We start from the raw sequence: 19,768 nt of genomic DNA on the forward strand, positions 1-19,768 counted from the left end.
CGTCGAGGTAGGCCATCACCTGGACGTTTCTTAGGCGGAGTTGTTGTACTATGGCATCCGCCAGTTTTGTGAAGATCCGAGGGGCCACGTTGAGGCCGAAGGGCATGGCCCGGAAGGCGTAGCTTTTCCTTTGGAGTCGAAATCCTAGGTAAGAGGAAGCGTGATGGTTCATTGGAACGTGCCAGTAGGCATCCGCCAGGTCTATAGAGACCGTATAGGAACCTTGAGGCAGAAGGGTCCTTATTTGTTGAAGCGTCAGCATCTTGAATTTGTTGTTCGCTATGAACTTGTTGAGGGGGGATAAGTCCAGAATGACTCTGAGTTTGTCTGAGTCCTTCTTGGGAACACAAAACAGTCTCCCTTGGAACCTGGTGGACTTTACCTTCCTTATCACCTTCTTGTTCAAGAGGTCTAGAACATATTCTTCCAGAAGGGGGGTTGATTGTTGGAAGAATTGCTGGAAGATTGGGGGTGGTTGAGTCCAACTCCAGCCTAGACCCTTCTTGACTATGCTGTGCGCCCAGGGATCGAAGGTCCAACGATCCTGGAATTGGCGGAGTCTTCCTCCCACCGGAAGCACTTCATTGCTTCTGGTGTCCCGAGGACTTGCTGCCTCGGCCGCTAGCTCCCTTTCCTCCTCTACCTCTGGAGGGACGGCGAGATGCGTCTTTGCTTGCACCCCTGAATGAGCCTCTACCTTTGGCACGAAAGGTAGTTGATTGTTGCTCAAAGGCAGGGGTGAAGACCGGTGACTGTGACAACACCGGTTGGGGGACCAATTGAAAGGTCTGTTGTGGTTGGGCAACCACTTGGGAGGTAGCGGGTCCCGGAAACTGACGTCTTTGCTGACGTTGCTGGGGTTTTGGCTTTTGGGGTTTCCTCTTAGGCTGAGGTCCGTCGTCCTGAGAGGGTTTCCTTTTCCTGGACATGCCCCACTTGTGGAGAAGGTTCCTATTCTCTGTGGCGGCTCTGTCAGTGATTTCCTTCACAAGGTCAGAAGGAAAGAGGTGTTTTCCCCAGATGTTGGAGGAAATCAGCCTCCGGGGTTCGTGTTTCACTGTGGCACCGGCAAACACGAATTCACGACAGGCTCTTCGAGCCTTTATGAAGTGGTACAAGTCCTTCATTACAGTCAATAAGTGGGATTTGGAGAGTACCATGTAGTGGTCTGGTACTCTAGTGTCACAGGCCATAACTTCAAGTTGGACTTGATGAGAAAGAGATGCCGCAAGCCTCTCCTTCGTGTCTTGTTCCCGACGAAGGAGGTGATCGTTGAGCTTAGGGAGGTCTTCATTAAACTGACGTCCGGCGACGTCAGGATCGAGCTTTCCCACGACGAAAGTATGTTGAACATCTTTCCAGTGTCGAGCGTCAGGGGGGGTCACTATGGAGAAGGGTCTGCACTCCTCCAATGCAGGGCAGGGTTTCCCTTCATCCGCCGCTTTAAGGCATGCAGCTAAGGCCTTTTCCAAGAATGGAAGAACCGCAGTTTCAGGTGCAACGTAAGTAGGGTGCTTCTTGCTCAATGCCGGAAGCTTAGAGCAGGTAAAGCCTCTACTCTTGAATGCGGAGGCTAGCATAGCCTGGGCCTTTGCGAGATCGAACACTATCTCTTCCTTAGGTTCGGTCTCTTCCTTCGAGGCAGGTTCGGAACGAAGCCGGACGTAACAGTCCGGGTAGGCCTCAAAGTTTGGGAAGAACTCCACATCTTCCAAAGGGACCGTGCCGATCTTATCACTGACAAAGATCCTGCCGGTCGCAATAACCATATGCTCTGCATACCTCCACGGGTTGGCATGAGAGCAAGCGGGGAGATCCTTGACCGAAATCTTCTTCGGTTCTCTAGATCCTATCATCGACCTGATGGACTCCTGGTTCTCCTTCAGCCTGTCGTCCATGACGGCTCTAATCAGTCGGATCAATTCTTGAGTGGAAGAAGAAGGATCCGGAGTCGAGGAGGTAGACGGAATAGACATTTCCGTCGGTGTAGGAGTAGGAGGGGGGATGGACGGGGGGAGCGACCTCTTGCTCCGACTCGGCGTATTCCACCTTGTCTTCGTCATCTTCGGCTCCTTGAGCCATAAGCGTCTTCTCCGTGTCTTCCGAGACATCCGAAATCTGTTCGTCATCTTCGGAATCCAAACGACACTCGTGCATGGACTGAGCCATGACTACATCAGGTTCCACCGTAATTTGGACAGTGGGGATCACGTCTTTGGGTACCACTGAGTCAGGGGAGGCCTTAGGGAACATCAGTGACCTCAGTTCTTCGGTGGCCAGGTACGGTCCGGTAGCATTTTTCTGGAAGCCACGCACCCACTTGCGCAGCTTTTCACGAGAAATGTCTCTAATCTCCGCTGAGGGAGGATTATGGAAGGCCTCAACTAGGTGAGCCTGACAGACCGTACAGTTCAGTGGATTCCAAAACTTCAAATCCCCTTTCTTGTCTGCACAAGGGGCGTGAGTCCTGCAAGCCGTATGCCCGTAAAACTGCGGGCGTTTCACAGCGCAGAAGGCGAAATCACACTTCATCTGCTCCTCCTGTGGAAGAAAGAGAAAATGAGTATGGGGGAGTCATAAGAATGGCTCTTAAACTAAGTTAATATTAATTATTAATTTTAACTTAATGAAAGGTGTGATGCATAGAGAATGAAAATAGTAAAGGAGAACATGCTCCATGCATCTCGCCCGGCTGGTTACCATAAGCTTGGTCCCTGGATAATCCGAGTGACCGAGGGCACCGGATATAATTCCTTAGAGCTCCAAGTATTTTGGAATTCCGTGGAAAAATCCAAGGGCAAGATTGGGACCGAGAACATTCGGTTCCAAGTTAAGGGCCAGAAGGCCTCTTTTAAAGGTAACTGTTTCTGGCAACCAGCCGTGCTAAGATGCACATAGCATGCTGGAATTAGAAGAATGCAAAGAGACAGCATGATCACTAACAGAGCAGTACTAGGTACTGATCTTAATAGTAGAAACAGTCTATCTGTTTGCAATATAGGGCTATCATTGTCCTATGATAGCTACAGGAAGGGGGTGCAAGTATTCTTGACGCCTCCGGGGCATCCGGCAAGCCGCCGGCATGCCGGAGCTCGCTCCAGCATAGATTCTGGCATTAGGACAGACAATGTTCAAAGTCAGTCAAAAACCAGGATGGCGGCCGCCGGCACAACGGCGGCACGCCGGCAGGGAGCGGCGGCTCCGGCAGTCGGAGGATGCCGGATTGGTGACTGGGATAAGGATGGTTAAAGCTGTACCGGGTTGCCGGCATATACTGCCGGCACTCCGGCGGCCGACCGGCAAGCGGACGACAAGCTAGGAGGAGGAGAGCCGCCGGTAGTAGCCGGCGGCAGCCGGCAGTCCCTCGGTACACGGGGGGCTGGCGGCAAGGTTAGGAAGAGTCACCAAGTAGGAGGCAGGTATTGCCGACAGTAGAGGCGGCAAGAGACCGGCACCCGGATAGGGAGAGAGACAGGGGGGGAGGGGGGAAGGGATGCAGGAAGTACCATCAGGACTCCAGACATCCCTCCCCCTCCCTGAGAGGGTGTACCCATGATAGAGGCAGGCTCTAACATCCATGAGCAGGGGTCACTAGGGACCGGGAGCAAGGTAGCCCAAGGGAGGGCTAGGGAACACCCAAAGGGGGGGAGGGGGGAGACTCCCATATGCAGAGCTATACTAGCAACTAACCTTATAGGACACTATGAAGGTATATGTACCAGAGCGGACTGCACAAGGAAGCTCGGGTAGCCCTACTATTCCACCCTAAGGAGGAGTTGTAGGACAGGGGACAGATGGGTATAACTAACCTAAGCATAGGCTAGGCTATACAAGAGATAGGTGGGGAGGGAGAAGAGAGAAGTCTTCCAAGGAAGGGTTTCTGTACCAGAGCGGCCACTAGGGAAAGGGAGGACACTCCCTAACCTAAGATCAGGCAGATCAGCTAAAACGGTGCAAAAGTACAGTTTCAGCATGGAACAGAGAAACCTTCCTAACCTAACCTAGAGCAGGGCTAAGAGTCCTGAACTAGGAAAGGAAGAAGACATATCGCTATCGCAGGAAAGTCATAGACTATCCTAGCCATAGAGGTAGGGCTAGCCTAACCTCACTCTCGGACGCAACCCTAAAGGGGGTTCATTCCTTTAGGGAGGACAGAGAGGCGATATATACTCTATTAGACAATTGATCCCTTTACTCAGAAAAGGAATCAAGGCTAAATAGAGGGAATGCCAAGGTAGGGGATGAAGAAAGCATATAGGGGTCCTATCATTAGGTTAGGCTAGAAAGAGTCACTGACTAGCCTATCCCCTATATGGTCCCTGAAGGCGAAAACATTTGCATCACTGTCAAAAGTATTGTAAAATAATGCCACTATCTTCATAACTTAGCCTAGGATCACTAATAAATCATGCATGAACACTTGTATGTAGGCTCCTGGCCTGGGGGCTATAGTAGCCGACTGGTATGAGGTCAATCGATGACCGATAAAAAGCGTCTAAACACGATATAAAAGTTCCTAGCTATGAAGACTAAATAAACTAATGTAATCGATTAGTATATAAGGCCGGAAACGTTGTTGTGGCTAACTAAATAAGACATGCATAACAACAACGACGCCATAAAATGGCGGGTCCGGTAGAGGCACAGCTCTGCCACAAAACAGCAATTATCTCGAAAAGTAATATTTACTTTACGGCCAGAGCTTAATTAAACAATACTGGAACCTTGTACTCAACTTTCCAGAAGAAGGCGAGGCTGAAGGTAACGACATAGCGAAGATGCAAAACGATAAAGGTAACACAGGGAAAATCCGTCTAAGTAGGGCAGCTACTAAACAAAGGATGAAGACGGGCGTGACGTCATTAGAGCAATGGCGTCCGTTTGTTTACGTCTCGAGTATCAGTAGTAGCCACGAGTGAGATTAGCTGTGGAACGGCTCCCAGCTATTCTCAATCCTTTCACACCGAAGCATTAACTCTGTTCGGGGTGAAGATAGCTATGTGGCGCGTTCAGACATGCGCGTCCCCTGTTGTATTACGATGTCTTAAAGGGAAACCTTTGAGATACTCGCTCCAGAAGTTAGAATTCTGTGATAACCTGTGGTTAAATTCTCTGGGAATATCTTAGTAGTCTTATACCCAAGGAAGCTACCAAAAAGGAACCTTCCATCAGGACGCCATGGCTTGAGCCCAAAAATATATATATATATATATATATATATATATATATATATATATATATATATATATATATATATATATATATATATATATATATATATATGTATATATGTATGCATGTATTTATGTATATATGTAAGTATGTATATGTGTATACATATAAATATATATATATATATATATATATACACACACACACACACACATATATATATATATATATATATATATATATATATATATATATATATATATATATATATATATATATATATATATATATATATATATATATATATATATATCTAAAGTAGGAAGATGTGATGTAGTTCTAAGGGAAAAGTATGGGAAATATGTCTGGGTAATAAGCAAAGCTCTACCACCAGTTTGTTTCTACATTATGATCAGAGATAAATGTAAACAAAACATTGGTTGCCATTTTTTATCGTGCTTTTTAGCATGTTTAGGAAATGCATGATATAAAATCACCTTTAATATTTGTGCCTGTTTTAGTTTAGGGTACTGTAGTACATGCATTAAGTGTTCTGTACATTAAAGGGTAGTTTGTTAACAGTACTACGTACAAGGGAAGGTGTTAAAAGTCTGAATATACATGTTGAATAAATAGGTAAATATGGTGTCACTACTTCGCGGATTTTCACCTATCGCGGCCGCGACTGGAACCTATCTACCGCGATAAACGAGGGTTCACTGTATTACGCCAGGCTTCAGATCCCCACCTGACTTGGAAGACGGTGTTCCTACTAGCTTTGGCGTCAGCCAAGCGAGTTAGCGAACTTAATGGTCTCTTGTATGACATCGCCCATTCAAGGGGATGGGGGGAGGTAACGTTCAGCTTCGTCCCCGAGTTTATTGCTAAGACTCAGAATCCGGGAGTGCCAGACCCTCGCTTCGACTCCTTCCGGATTTCGAGTCTTCGTTCCATAACAGATGACCCAGACCATCTACTGTGCCCAGTAAGGAGTCTGAGGCTATACCTGAAGAGAACAGCTGCAGTTCGTCCCCAAGTGCAGGCTATATTCGTCAGCACTGGGAGAACGAAGAGGAGGGTTACCAAGAACACCATCTCAGCATGGATTCGCAAGGCCATCCATGTGTCCCTGAATCCTGACCCTCCTCCGTCACGTCGCCCTAGAGCTCATGATGTCAGGGGAGTGGGTACCTCCCTGGCCTTCAAGAAAAACTTCTCAGTGATGCAGGTTCTGCAAGCAGGGGTGTGGAAGCGTCAAACGACCTTCACAGCCCACTACCTGCAAGACGTGACCCATAGGAGGCTCGATATGTTCTCTATCGGCCCTGTGGTGGCTGCACAACAGCTGGTTTAAACCTCCGGCTCCTTAATGGACAAATAGCAGAGGGTTGAGGGCATTGTTACCCGGTTTTAGTCTGCATGAATGAAAAGGTATGCCTGGCCCTTATTCTTTTCTTCATCCTCCCCTCTCTTGGGGAAAGCAGCATCCTGGGTTGTCTGCACAGCTGACCTCAAACCTCTGCAGGTAAACCATGTTCCCTTGTGTTCCTAGTATTAAGTTAATACTGTCGCGTCCCCATACCCTGACGAGGTGGTATTGGGAGAGTCCTAGCCTCAAGTTTCCATCTAAAGAACTTCAGGTCAACTTCCTAGGACGAGTCATACATATTCCTTCACACACATCTTACATAGGCCGCAGCCCTTGAATAGCAAGGTGCAAGCGAGGTGCAGGGACTCTTTATTGTTGAGTGCTGACATACTCAGATAATGAGTCCCCGGGCAAAGCCAAAAGCCAGTATGGCTGGGACTTGTTCCACCCTTCCTAAGGGTTAAGTCACCCACTTTAAATAGCGTGGTTTGTATTCCAGTTACGGAACAAATGACAAATTCGTAGATAATTTGTATTTTTCCTAACTATACAAACCTTAGCTATTTAATCAAACTTGTCCGCCAGCCCTGTCCCCCATGAAGTCCTACCTTCGAGCAAAAGTGGAGCTACAACACAGGTGTGCGAGGGGGAAGGGTAGCTAACTACCCTCCCTACCCCCTGCTAACTAGCGGTGGGGTAATAATCCCTCGTTAAAATTTTATGTTTCGTCCTTTCAGCTACGCGAAAGTAATTACCCACTTTAAATAGCTAAGGTTTGTATAGTTAGGAAAAATACAAATTATCTACGAATTTATCATGTTTGCCGTGTAGTTGCGCAGTTCAATGATGTTTGTTTAACTCATTTTAGAAAAATTCTCAAAAGCTATACCAAGCAACTTTCTCTCGATAGTTTCCTTAAAATATCTACGAAACGGTCTAGTGATCATGATGAAAAGAAAGAAAGTGAAGCAAAGATAAGGAAGACCGAATCGAGTGAAAGTGATGAAATTAAAAATAGAAAAGAAAAAATGTAAAAAAATTATAAGAATGAAAAAAAAAAAAAAAAAAGCTAAGTTAGATTAAAGTCCACATAGTGTAAGTTATCGTACGTTATCGCAGTCGCCATCTCTACCTCCTCGCTGATCTTCCGTCTCTTCCTGCGTAGCAGTCCCGACACCTGCGCTGGCCTGTCGCCAAGGTTAAGTGTTAATAAAAACCCCCTTTGTTCCGTAACTGACATACAAACCACGCTTTGTTCCGTAACTGAAATACAAACCACGCTATTCAATATGGGTAATTACTTTCGGCGTAGCTGAAATGACGAGCCATTAGAATTTTAACGAGGGTTTACTACCCCACCGCTGGTTAGCGGGGCTAGGGGTGGTAGCTTGCTACCTCCCCCCTCACACACACCTGTGATTGAGTTCACTTTGCTGTCGGCTCAGGTGGTAGTCGGACGTGTCCGCTCTCACTTTCGCCTCTTTGACAGCCATTATTGCTTTTTGTCTTTTTACTTACTTTTTCTTATACTTGTAATATATATATAAACATTCTTTGTTTATGTATAGAAATGTAGTAACTTTTCTTTTCAGTGTTTGTGCTGTGTGTGTGATGTACAACAACGACACTTGCGTAGTGCAAGGCCACCACGGTTCCACGTCATGGGGTACGGCCTCTCCCTCTTGGTCCATCGGTCTTTCCTTCGGCTTTTCCGTTAACTCAGCCGCCGTAGGGAATCGTCATCGCTGGACTTTCTTTTTTTATCTATTATCTTCACTGTTCCTCCTTTCCTACGGGGAACTTGGATTCTCAGCGATGGGAATGTGGGAGTTTAATTTGCCTACGGTCTCTCTCTCTACTCGAGGTCGTTCACCCCTTACTACTACTACGTACTACAGTATTACGGAAGCTCCTTTCCCGTTGCGGGTTGGGTTGCTATTCCGTTTATTTGTCTCAATTATTTTTAATGAAATCTAATTGTATTTTTAACTATTCAGCTTTCTCCGTGGGGAACACTTCCTTTCGGGGGGTCAGCGGTTCTCACTATTAGTGAACATTCTTAGATGATTTAGATAATTATGATTCTGTTATAATTCTGTTTTTATTACAGTTACTCGCCCTCCCCCTTCTCCTGTGAATGTCAGTGGGGGAGGAGGGCGCATTCTTAATTCTTATTTGTTCCGTAACTGGAATACAAACCTTAGCTATTTAAAGTGGGTATTACTTTCGGCGTAGCTGAAAGGATGAGCCTTTAAAATTTTAACGAGGGTTTACTACCCCACCACTAGTTAGCGGGGGGTAGAGAGGGTAGTTAGCTACCCTCCCCCCTCACACACCTGTGTGGTAACCACACTTTTACTTTGGCTCTGGTAGTGATCGGACGTGTCCGCTTTCACCCTTGCCTCTTTGACAGCCATTACTGTAATGCTTTTTTTCTTTTTACTTACTTTTTCTTATACTTGTGATATACAGCACTGTATATATAAACATTCTTTATGTTTATGTATATATTTGTGTATAGAAATGTAGTAAGTTTTCGTTTCAGTGTTTGTGCTGTGTGTGCCTCGGTTCCTCGTTGTGGGGTACGGCCTCTCCCTCTTCGTCCTTCGGTTTTACCTTCGGCTTTTCCGTTAACACGGCCTCCGTGGGGAATCGTCATCGCTGGACTTTCTTCATTCATCTATTATCTTCGCTGTTCCTCCTTTCCCATGGGGAACTTGGATTCTCAGCGAAGGGAATATGGGAGTTTAATTTGCCTACGGTCTCTCTCTCTACTCGAGGTCGTTCACCCCTTACTACTACTGTACTACTACGTACTATTACGGAAGCTCCTTTCCCGTTGCGGGTTGGGTTGCTATTCCGTTTATTTGTCTCAATTATTTTTAATGAAATCCAATTGTATTTTTAACTTTTCAGCTTCTCTGTGGAGAACACTTCCCTTTGGGGGTCAGTGGTTCTTACTATTTGTGATCATTCTTAGATGAATTACATAATTAAAATTCTGTTATAATTCTGTTTTTGTTACAGTTCTCCTCCCTCCCCCTTCTCCCGTGAATGTCATTGCGGGAGAAGGGTGCATACAATACTTAATTTTTAATTCTCATGTTTTGCTTTTCCCTCGGGGTTACTCTTCGGAGTTCCTCCCTGGGGAATTTCTGTTAAATAATTATTTAACTTTATTTTCCCAGTTAACCATGCAATTTTTTCTTCGTTTGACTAAAGTGTGCCAACGAAGCAGAGCTGTCCTGTTTGTGCCTGGGGAGTCTGCTGTCACTACCGTCTCTCTAGGACATCGTCATGGGCGTTATCCCTTCTCTTAGAAATCCTCCAGTGACAACTGTCAGCTCTTCAGTTCATCTTAGAACGCTAAGGAGGTTCGCCTCCAGGGGTAGGTAACTTCCCTTCCGAGGGTGGTTCCCTTCCCAGGTGTGGGAGCTTCCCTCTGTAGAGGGGGAACTTCTCATACCTCAATATTCCTGGATGGGTTTTCCTGGTCCTGAGCCGGTTATGCTCTTGGTGCTGAGCGGTTGCACTTGTAACCATGCTCAAGGAGCTGAGCGGTTGCAAGGCTGGGCGCATGAAAACTTCAGGTGGCTATGCTCTTGGGGCTGAGCAGTCACACCTGCAGCTTTGCTCAAGGGGCTGAGCAGCTGCAGATTCAGTCTGGTGATCTCTCTCGTTCGCGAGGGAGGCCACTCTTAAGGACTCCTCTTCGGAGGATTGCTCCTTATAGGTTAGCTTGCTGATCCAACGGCCCTAAGGGGCGCCATCACCAGTGTCTTCAAGTCTCTTCTACGAAGTGTTCACCTCTCTCGTTCGCGAGAGAGGCCACTCATAGAGACCCCTCTTCGGAGGATTGTTCCTGATTAGACCAGCCATCTCTTAGACCTGCTGACCGTCCGTCTCCGTTCCTGGCTGCTGACTCTGTGGGCGCCCTCGCACCCCGTTATCCAACGGGCACCGGTCCCTTCGGAACAAAAGGGGCTTTCTCACATTATGAGTAAGTCCCTTGAGTGCCAGGTATCCCCCGCCCGCTCGCAATTGCGCGAAATCACTCGCCTGCAATTGCGCGCAAGCGCTCGCCTGCAATTGCGCGCAAGCGCTCGCCTGCAATTGCACGCAAGCGCTCGCCTGCTGTTCCTGAGACTGCCATCCAGAGACATCCTGTTTCAGGGACTGCGCGCCAACGTTCACCTGCGCATCAGCGCACATCGTTTGAGTTTCCTGAGATAGCGCACAGGCGCTCACCAGTGATTCAGCCTGCGAGTGTCTCCTAGTCTCTTCTACGAAGGGCACCTCTCCCGTTCTCGGGAAAGGTCTCTCATAGAGACCCTTCCTCGGAGTATCGAGCAGATCTTCCAGTGTTGAGCCAGGTGACCTACCGATCTTCCAGCTCTACCTTGCACTGCAACGAAGGACTTCGGCTCTGGACTCTGAAGCAGTCCTGCCTACGGTCCTCATCGAAGGATGACCGCCCCTTTTTAAGGGCACATCCCAGTTCCTGATCGTCCTGTCAGCTGACCTTGTATCCTAGCGCACGCGTGCTCGCCAATGATCTTCTTACGCCAACGATCTTCGTACGTGTGTAAGCGCCGACGCTCTTCTTACGTGCGCTAGCGCCGAGATCTTCTTTCGCGAGCAAGCGCCGACGATCTTCCTACACTCGCAAGCGCCAACGATCTTCTTTTGCTTGTCTAAGCCCTTTCCGGTCAAGGACAAGAAAGGCAATTAGTCCCTCAGGAGAGGGAAGAATCCTAGGAGCAGCCGAGGCCGCAAACGCTAGGATTGCCAGTTTTCCTGCATGTCCGTCAGTGGGGGGATACCTACAAGGCTGCACAGACAGGTTGCGGCAACTCAGGACCGTTTCCTGGACGATTTCCTTAATCAGTCAGGGATATCGCGTCCTGTTCACAACACCTCTACCTCTCCTGAGGACGAATCCGGTGTCATTTAATACCCTTGTCATGGGATCAGCAAGGCGGCGAACTCTGAGGGCAGAGGTCCAGATTAAAGCATATTTCGGTCAGCATGGAGACCGCAGACACAGTCAGTCTGGCAGTAAACCCCAAGACTTCTTGCGTATTCTGGACCTGAAGACCGCGTACTTCCAGATCCCAGTCCATCCGTCTTCAAGGAAGTACTTAGGATTCAGCATAGACTGCAAGGAGTACCAGTTCAAGGTGCCATGTTTCGGTCTCTCCACAGCACCACAGGGTTTCACCGTACGGTTCACCCTAATTTCATCATGGGCACTCAGGATCGGCTTCCGTCTCCTCCATTATCTGGATGACTGCCTGATCCTAGCAGACTCGGAGTCATTCCCTCTTTGACACCGAGACAAACTTCTAGGACTTTGCCAGGATCTAAGGATCATGGTAAGTCTTGAGGAGTCCTCTCTGGTTCACCTAGGCATGATTATAGACACCAATCTCCATAACGCCTTTCCATCAGATGACAGGATAGCAAGGCTGAGAAGAGTCGCAAGTCCTTTCCTCAGACGAGAAGAGCTTCCAACCCAATCGTGGTTACATCTCCTCAGTCACCTTTCACCCTTGGCTCGTCTAGTTCTCTACGGTCGCCTCAGGATGAGGTCTCTCCAGGGGCGACTCAGGTCCTGGTGGAATCAAGGCTGCAATTCCCCGGACACCATGATCCCTATGGATCCTGCGGAACGGACGAATCGCCAGTGGTGGGTGACAAGCGAGAACCTACGAAGGAAAATGGATCTTCTCGTTTCTTCCTCCGGCTTGGATGCTGTTTTCGGACACCTCAAAGGAAGGGGGGGGGTGCCCACGATCTGTACCACAGGACCTCAGGCCTGTGGTCAGAATCGGAAAAGTGCCTCCATTTAAATCTGCTAGAGACGAAGGCCGTCTTCCTGGCCTTTCAACAGTTCCAACAAGGACCTGGCGGATCACTCTGTGGTATGATGAGCTACTTCACCACAGTAGTGACTTACATCAACAAGCAAGGAGGTACCTTTTCAAGCAGCTATCCCATATCTCAGTAGAAATACTGAGATGACCGAAGTCCACTCGATTCCTCTATCGGCTCGCTTCATCCCAGACAAAGGGAATGTACTTGCCGACGGTCGAAGCAGAGCTTCTCAGATAATGAGTACCGGGTGGTCCTCGGATCATCCAGTAGCCAACAAAGTCCTGACTTTGTGGGGTTACCCGACTGTGGATCGGTTCGCTACAGCGCTGACCTTCAAGCGCTCGCTGTATTGCCCCCCAGTCCCAGATCCCGAGGCACTCTGGCAAGATGCCTCCCAACAACGGTGGGACAGCACCGACGTGTAAGCTATTCCCTCGTTCTGTCTGATGAGGAGGATGCTCAACAAGACCAGAATATCAGTCAATTGCTCGATGTCCCTTTTGTGGCTCATCACTTGGAATGGTTTCCGGACCTTCCGCAATTCCTAACGGAACTTCCGAGAGAACTCCCTCTACGGCACAACCTACTCAAACAGCCACATTTCTCTTGTGCCTCCTAAGTAAAGAATAATACTTTGTTACGTCCCCAGTACCTTGTTCGGGGAGGGTATTGGGTAAGTCTTAAGAATAATAGGTTTTGTACTCAAGTTCCTATGTTAAAGACAAGCCACATTGTTAGTTTCACTCACACACAATCTTCTACATGTCGCTATCAGTGCATTACCTCATATCGGCACTTGATTTTAGCAAGGGTAGGGTTCCTTCTACTATCGATTACAGATTGAAATAGAGAGGACCCCGGGTCATGACCAAGGCCAGTTGATGAGGATTTCCTCCCTCCTAAGAGGGTTTGTATTTACGCCGGAACAAATAAATTTGTAAGTAATTTGTATTTTTCCTAGTATACAAACCTGGAGCTATTTATACAAATTGGCCAGCCACCCTGTCCCCCGAGAAGTCCTGCCATAAAGCAAAGTGGTTACTCAGCCGAGAAGTGTGAGTGAGCGGAGTAGCCAGTCTACCCCACCCCCACCCGCTAACTAGCGGATGTGGTAGTTATCCCTCTCTAAAATTATCATGGCTCGTCTTTTAGCTACACCAAAAGTATACCCTTATAGATAGCTCCAGGTTTTTATACTATGAAAAATACAAATTACTTCCAAATTTGTTATATTGATATAGTATAACATAAAAGATTGGCATACAGTATTGGATAATATAAAGTTTCCTATATAGCCTACTGTAATAAGCTCAATAATTTTAATAATTTTACTAATAGTAATTTTAATCATTGTAGTTGAAAGTGTAATACATTTTTTTTCTCTTTTGCAGGGTACATTGGTGTAACTTGATTTCATCCTAGTTCATCAAGCAGGTCTATAAAAGCCCATATCCTTTGAGCTTGCTTTTCCTCCTCTTTTGGTATGAGAATATCTCTATCACTTCTTATAGATTAGGAATTTGTTTTTGTATCATTTCAATGGATTGTTCCCATAGAGAGTATATACAATAATAGGTAATTCATCACTCTAATAATATATACTGTATAGAGAAAGAGATGGTTAAGGAAATGGAAATTGGTAGCAAAAAATGTGAGGTGTCACAAAGTTTAGCAAATGTGGATTGCGTATCTGTTTCTGAATGCCCCCCATATCCATCTATTCCTTTAGATAAGGCTTTAGAGAATGGTTCCTTTCAATTTCACAATAAAAGCAATAAAAATAATGTGATAAAAGAACCTGAACCAAAAGATTCTCATATTAAAGTCCCATCGAAGCAGATGTCTGGGAATCACAGAAAAGAAAAGAAAAAATTGGTTACAGCCAAAAAAGACAATATTACTTGTGAAGTTTGTGGTCGGTGCTTTAGAGATAAACATAACTTGAACCGGCACTTTGAAACAAAGCATAGTAAATGCTTTACCTGCAACCTATGTTTTGCAGTTTATAATACTGAGAGAAAGTTAGAGCGCCATTTAAAGAAACACTCTTCCTCAAATGACAGTGGGAGTGGTGTAACTTGTTCTGAATGTTCCAGAGTCTTTAGGGATAAGCATAACTTGGGAATACACAATTGTTCCAAAAATTATAAAAAGTCAGCATGCTTATACCCTGAGTGTGATAAGCAGTTTTATCATGTTACAAAAATGCTGAAGCATGTGGAGGAAGAGCATGATAGTAAAATTAATTCTGTCTGTTTAACATTTGAATCAGAAGATTTATTTCAGAGGTGGAAAGAGGAAGAAGAACTAAAAAGCTTTGCATATTTTAGTAAGAGATCAGGAACAGTTGATTCAGATTATGGAAGCTACAGATGTTATGTATGTCAGGCAAATGGTGAATTTATAAATGGGCCTCGAAAGACAACAAAACGATGGAAAAAAGGTCATGTTAGAATTGGTAAATTGTGTCCCAGTAGAATGTTGGTGAAGGAGGCAAATGGAAAGATAACTGTCAAATATATTTCCTTCCATTCACACTCAAGAAGTGTGAAAAATGATAAACTTCCAGTGCCAAATTCAGTGAAAACTTATGCAAAAAACCTCTTGTTAATGGGTGCATCACCCCAACAGGTACGTAAAAGTGTTTGTGAGGGACTTTATGGAGGTAATAATATAATCCCTCAAGGAGGGTATGTCATTAGTAACCGATACTTTTTTGATTTAAAGAAGAGACTTGATTTCCAGTCTCTTTCATCATTAAATGGCACCAAGGAAAAGTATGATCCAGTTTTTGTGTTCAAACCTCTAGGACAGACTGTCATCGTTGGAAATGAAAAGTTGGATAAACTTCCTCATTCCAGTGATCTCTTTGCTATTGGATTACAGACAAAAGAGCAGTGTATCATGATGAAACAAAGAGCTCACAAGATACTTTGTATAACTTCATCACAAACTTATGATCTCTTTGGTTTTGAAATTGTAATGTTTATTGTTCCTGATGTCTTTGGAAATGGTTATCCAGTAGCATATTTCTTAACAAGTCATTTTGATGAAGTTACGTTGCAGCTTCTTTTCTTGTCTTTAAAGACTAGATGTCCCAAAGTTAAAGTCAGGTCTATTATGACAGATGATGATGATAATATTTTACATGCTATGAATGCTGTGTTTGGAAATGTCAAACACTACCTTTGTCACTCATATGTAGAAAAATGTTGGAGGGATGAGATCCATAAAAGATGTGATGTAGATGACCAAAATTTGAATCATTCCCTTAATGCCCTCCTTCATGAAGGAAGTAAAGCAAATTTTAAATTTATGTGTAATGATTTTGTAGAAAAATATAGTAATCATCAATCGGTGTTTGTTAAGTACTTTGCATCCAATTTTCTTACCCGTCCAGAAGTTTGGGCAATGTGCTACAGAAACAATTCACTAGATGTTTCTAATCCAATTCCCTACACAAATGTTTCCTTGCATTGTGAGTATGTTCATAATAAAATGAAGATGCTTATTGCAAATGGAGTTACAGGCACCTCTCAAAGCATTGTTGAAATGGCATTTTTGATACTTGGCATACAAGAGGATCATTACCTTCATTACAAGAAGAATTTGCAAATTGGTAAGAGGGTCTGCTCTGCTGCCAAAGGAAAACACTTTAATGGTTTGGCAATTTTAGATAGTAGTGTTTCTTATTCTTCTGGTAAATGGTCAGTGAAATCTTTACATGATCCTTTAGTTGTGTCTACAGTGATTGAATTGGCTTATTCTTGCACAAAGCAGAGTTGTTATGAGCAATGTATGGAGGCATCTTGTGAAAACCTATGTAACCATTTATATAAGTGTTCATGTGATGATAGAGCCTACTTGTGTGAACATATACATAAAGTGCATTCTCTGAAAGTGAAGCAATATAATTCCCTGTTTATATCATCAGCTCACAATAGGCCTAAACAAATTGAATTTATAGTATCAGAAGTATCCGAGACTATAGATAAAAATAATTGTATAACTATCATAAAGAAAGAATGTGAAACTGTTACTGACCCAGATGTTGATTTTGTTAGTATCAACATTGATGAAGTAAGTGAACAGGTAGAGATACTAGAAAAGATTATTTTGTCACAGCAAGATACAAAGCTGCTGAATGGAACAATGCCAGAGAAAAGAGCAGAAAAGCCTATGCATAGGAAATTGAGAAATTGTCTTAAAAAAAAAACAGTCATTTTAGATGAAACTTGCACAGAACAGAAGAAAAAGGGTAAAAGTCTTATGCAAAAAGAAACTAAAACTAAAAAAAATAATTCATTTCCAGTGACAGAATCACAAACTCCTTTGATAAAATTAGAAAAGGTGGAAGACATTGAGAGTGACACCTCATTCGTAAAGATAAGAAGGTTAGACGACAGTGCTGTTGAAAAAGAACAGCATATGAATATCAGTAAAATAAACTCAAATTCTGTTGTAGTTTCTCAAGTTGAAGTGAAAAGGTCAAAAAGACCCCGATTTGGTTCAGTATTGGAAGCTGCTATTAAGTATAAAAAAAGGAGACTGGAAGCTTCTGTAAATGACTGTGATGTGAAAGTCACAGAGCCCACAGAGGACTCCGCTTCAGTGGCATCTAACTCAAAAAATGTGAAGTGCAAGCATTGTGATGGAATATTTAGAGATTCCTTCAACTTGCAAAGGCATGTTCAAAATAAACATTCAGATTATTTCCCATATCTTTGTTATATTTGCTCTTCCATGTTTAAGACAAAAGTTAGATTTGAAAACCATATAAGAAAGCATGAAGAGGCAAAGACCACCAAATCTGTGCAGTGTGGCACATGCTTGCGAATGTTCAGAGACCAGTATAATATGAAACAGCATAGATGTGACTTGGTTAGAAAACAATCTTCTTGCATCTATCCAGCATGTGAAAGACAATTTTATCACATTAAGCACATGGTTAAACATCTAGAGGAAGACCATGATGATAAAATTGATTGTAAGGACTTACACTTTGAATCAAAGAAACTATTTCTTGCCTGGAAGGAGGAAGAAGAAGCATTGAGTCTTGCTGTATTTACTAAAAGAAATGGAAGTTTGGGTTCAGATGATATGAAGTACAGTTATTATGTTTGTCAAGCTGCAGGAGAAAGTATTTGTCAGAGAAAGTTGTCTCAAAGTGGAGAAGGTAATAGCGCAAGTAATGCACAAAGAAGATGGAAAACTAGAGTAAGAACAGGTAAAGTGTGCCCAAGTAGAATGCTTGTTAAGGAGAAAAATGGGAAGATTACAGTGAAGTATATATCTTATCACTCGCATGATGTTAAGAAAGATTATAAAACATATCCCCCTCTTCCAAAATATGTCAAGGAGTTAGGAAAACAACTGCTGTTAATGGGTGTTTCTCCCAAACGTGTCCGTGATAGTATTCAGGAAGGAGTTCTCTTGAATAACAGCAACTTCACTCATAAATGTTATACAGTAAAGGGTCGGTTTTTTTACGACATGAAAAAGAGATTGGAGAAAAAAGGGCACATTTTTCAGAATGATTCAGAAAAGAGTCCTTTTGCAGATCAGCTAGATCATTGGAAACCTAGAGATTTAACAGAACTTCTTAATAATGGGAAATCTGAGCATTTTAACTCATTACTCGTATATAAGCCTCAGGGGTCTGTTGTGGGAGGAGATGAACAATTGGAATCTCTTCCTTACTGGAATAAATTTTTTGCCATAGGTTTCCAGAGCAAAGATCAAATTGAAATGATGAAAGAGGGGTGCAGTAAAGTTTTGTGTGTCCGGACTTATTTTGATCTTTGTGCTGATGGTTTTCAGTTGATTAATCTGTCAGTTCCTGATAAGTGTGGAAATGGGTACCCGGTAGCCCATTTCATATGTAATTACATAAATGAATCTACCTTAAAATTTCTTTTCAAGTCACTCAAGAAACAGAACATAAATCTAGAAGTTCGAACTCTTATTACAGATGGTGACACTGCAGTTTTTAATGCAGTTCAAGCAGTGTTTGGTAATAATGTAAAACATTATCTTTGTCACTGGTATGTCAAAAATTGTTTGCTTGAAAAAATTGAAGAATTTGTTGAAAGTCAAGATCATAAAGTAGACATTCCATTTCACCTTATGAATATATTATATGAAAGAGACCAGGGTAAATTTCATGTACTTTGTAAGAATTTTAGTGATTTATACAGCAGCATTTGCATACATTTTATGAAATATTTTTCAGAAAACTTTTTAGAAAACCCAGAAGTATGGGCAATGTGTTATCGGCAAGATTTAGATAGTATTATGTATTCTGAACCATTTTCAAATGTAAATCTACATTGTGAATACTTACACAATCACATAAGATCATTAAATTTGAGTGGGAAATTTTCTCAACGAGTAGCAGAATTGACTAAGTTGTTATTGAAATTAGAGAGAGAATATAATGTAATGCATAGGAAAAATTCTCATCTTAGTGTGCCTGTACATAGTGGTTCAAGTGGTAGACATTATAGTGGACTGGAAATAGAAGATGAGAAAGTGAATAATGTAGGTGACACATGGACTGTTGTGTCACGCGTTGACAAATCAACAAAGTATACAGTCATTGTTTTAGAAAAAAAGTGTAATAGAGTCAACTGTTATGAAAAGTGTTCAGAGTTTCTTTGCTTAGATTTGTGTAGTCATCTTTACATTTGTTCATGTGAAGATAGAGCCGATTTGTGTGAGCACATACATAAAGTACATTCACTAAGACTGAGGCTTGAGAAGTCATTTGATATAGTGACGTCAACTGAAGAAAAGTCAAGCAGTGTTCATGTTATTGTTCATGAAAGCTCAGAAAAAGATTTCCCTTTGGAAAGTAGAATAAAAGTAGAGATGAGGCCACTGGAAAATATAGATAATTGTGATGATAAAATTGTATATCATGAAATTTATGAACTTGATATGTAATAATTGTATATATTGTATTATTGATCATTAAATATTTTTCTGACCTTGACTTTTCCATATAGTACCTATATTGATGTGGAATATTATTCTTTTTTTTCAATATTAAACTTAGCCGGTGATCATATAGCTGCAACTCTGTTGCTCGACAGAAAAACCTACGGTCAAAATACGCCAGCGATCGCTATGCAGGTGGGGGTGTACATCAACAGCGCCATCTGTCGGGCAGGTACTTAGTACTCCAAGCAAACAAAGAACCAATGTTCTCTCTGTCGGGCTACCGGCAAGACCTACTAATACGCTGTTACTAACTGGATTTGTTTTCACAACTATTTGGTGAAGTACACTGTTCTAGTTTTGAGCTTTCGCTATGCAGGTGTTTTATCTCATCTCAAAACTTGAACTCGT

General features: G+C 43.5%; 1 protein-coding gene across 2 annotated transcripts in view; it reads left to right on the plus strand.

Moving 5' to 3' along the window:
* Positions 1 to 19,396, plus strand: part of LOC137642663 (uncharacterized) — a 40,253-nt gene extending 20,857 nt beyond the window's left edge. For both annotated transcript variants that reach the window (XM_068375430.1, XM_068375431.1), the window contains exon 2: positions 13,810 to 19,396. In XM_068375430.1, coding sequence (XP_068231531.1) covers positions 14,036 to 19,363 — 5,328 coding nt within the window. In that variant the 5' untranslated portion in view covers positions 13,810 to 14,035 and the 3' untranslated portion in view covers positions 19,364 to 19,396. The remainder of the gene's footprint in view (positions 1 to 13,809) is intronic.
* Positions 19,397 to 19,768: the final 372 nt, after the last annotated feature.

Source organism: Palaemon carinicauda, chromosome 6, assembly GCF_036898095.1.
Source record: "Palaemon carinicauda isolate YSFRI2023 chromosome 6, ASM3689809v2, whole genome shotgun sequence".
NCBI lineage: Eukaryota > Metazoa > Arthropoda > Malacostraca > Decapoda > Palaemonidae > Palaemon > Palaemon carinicauda.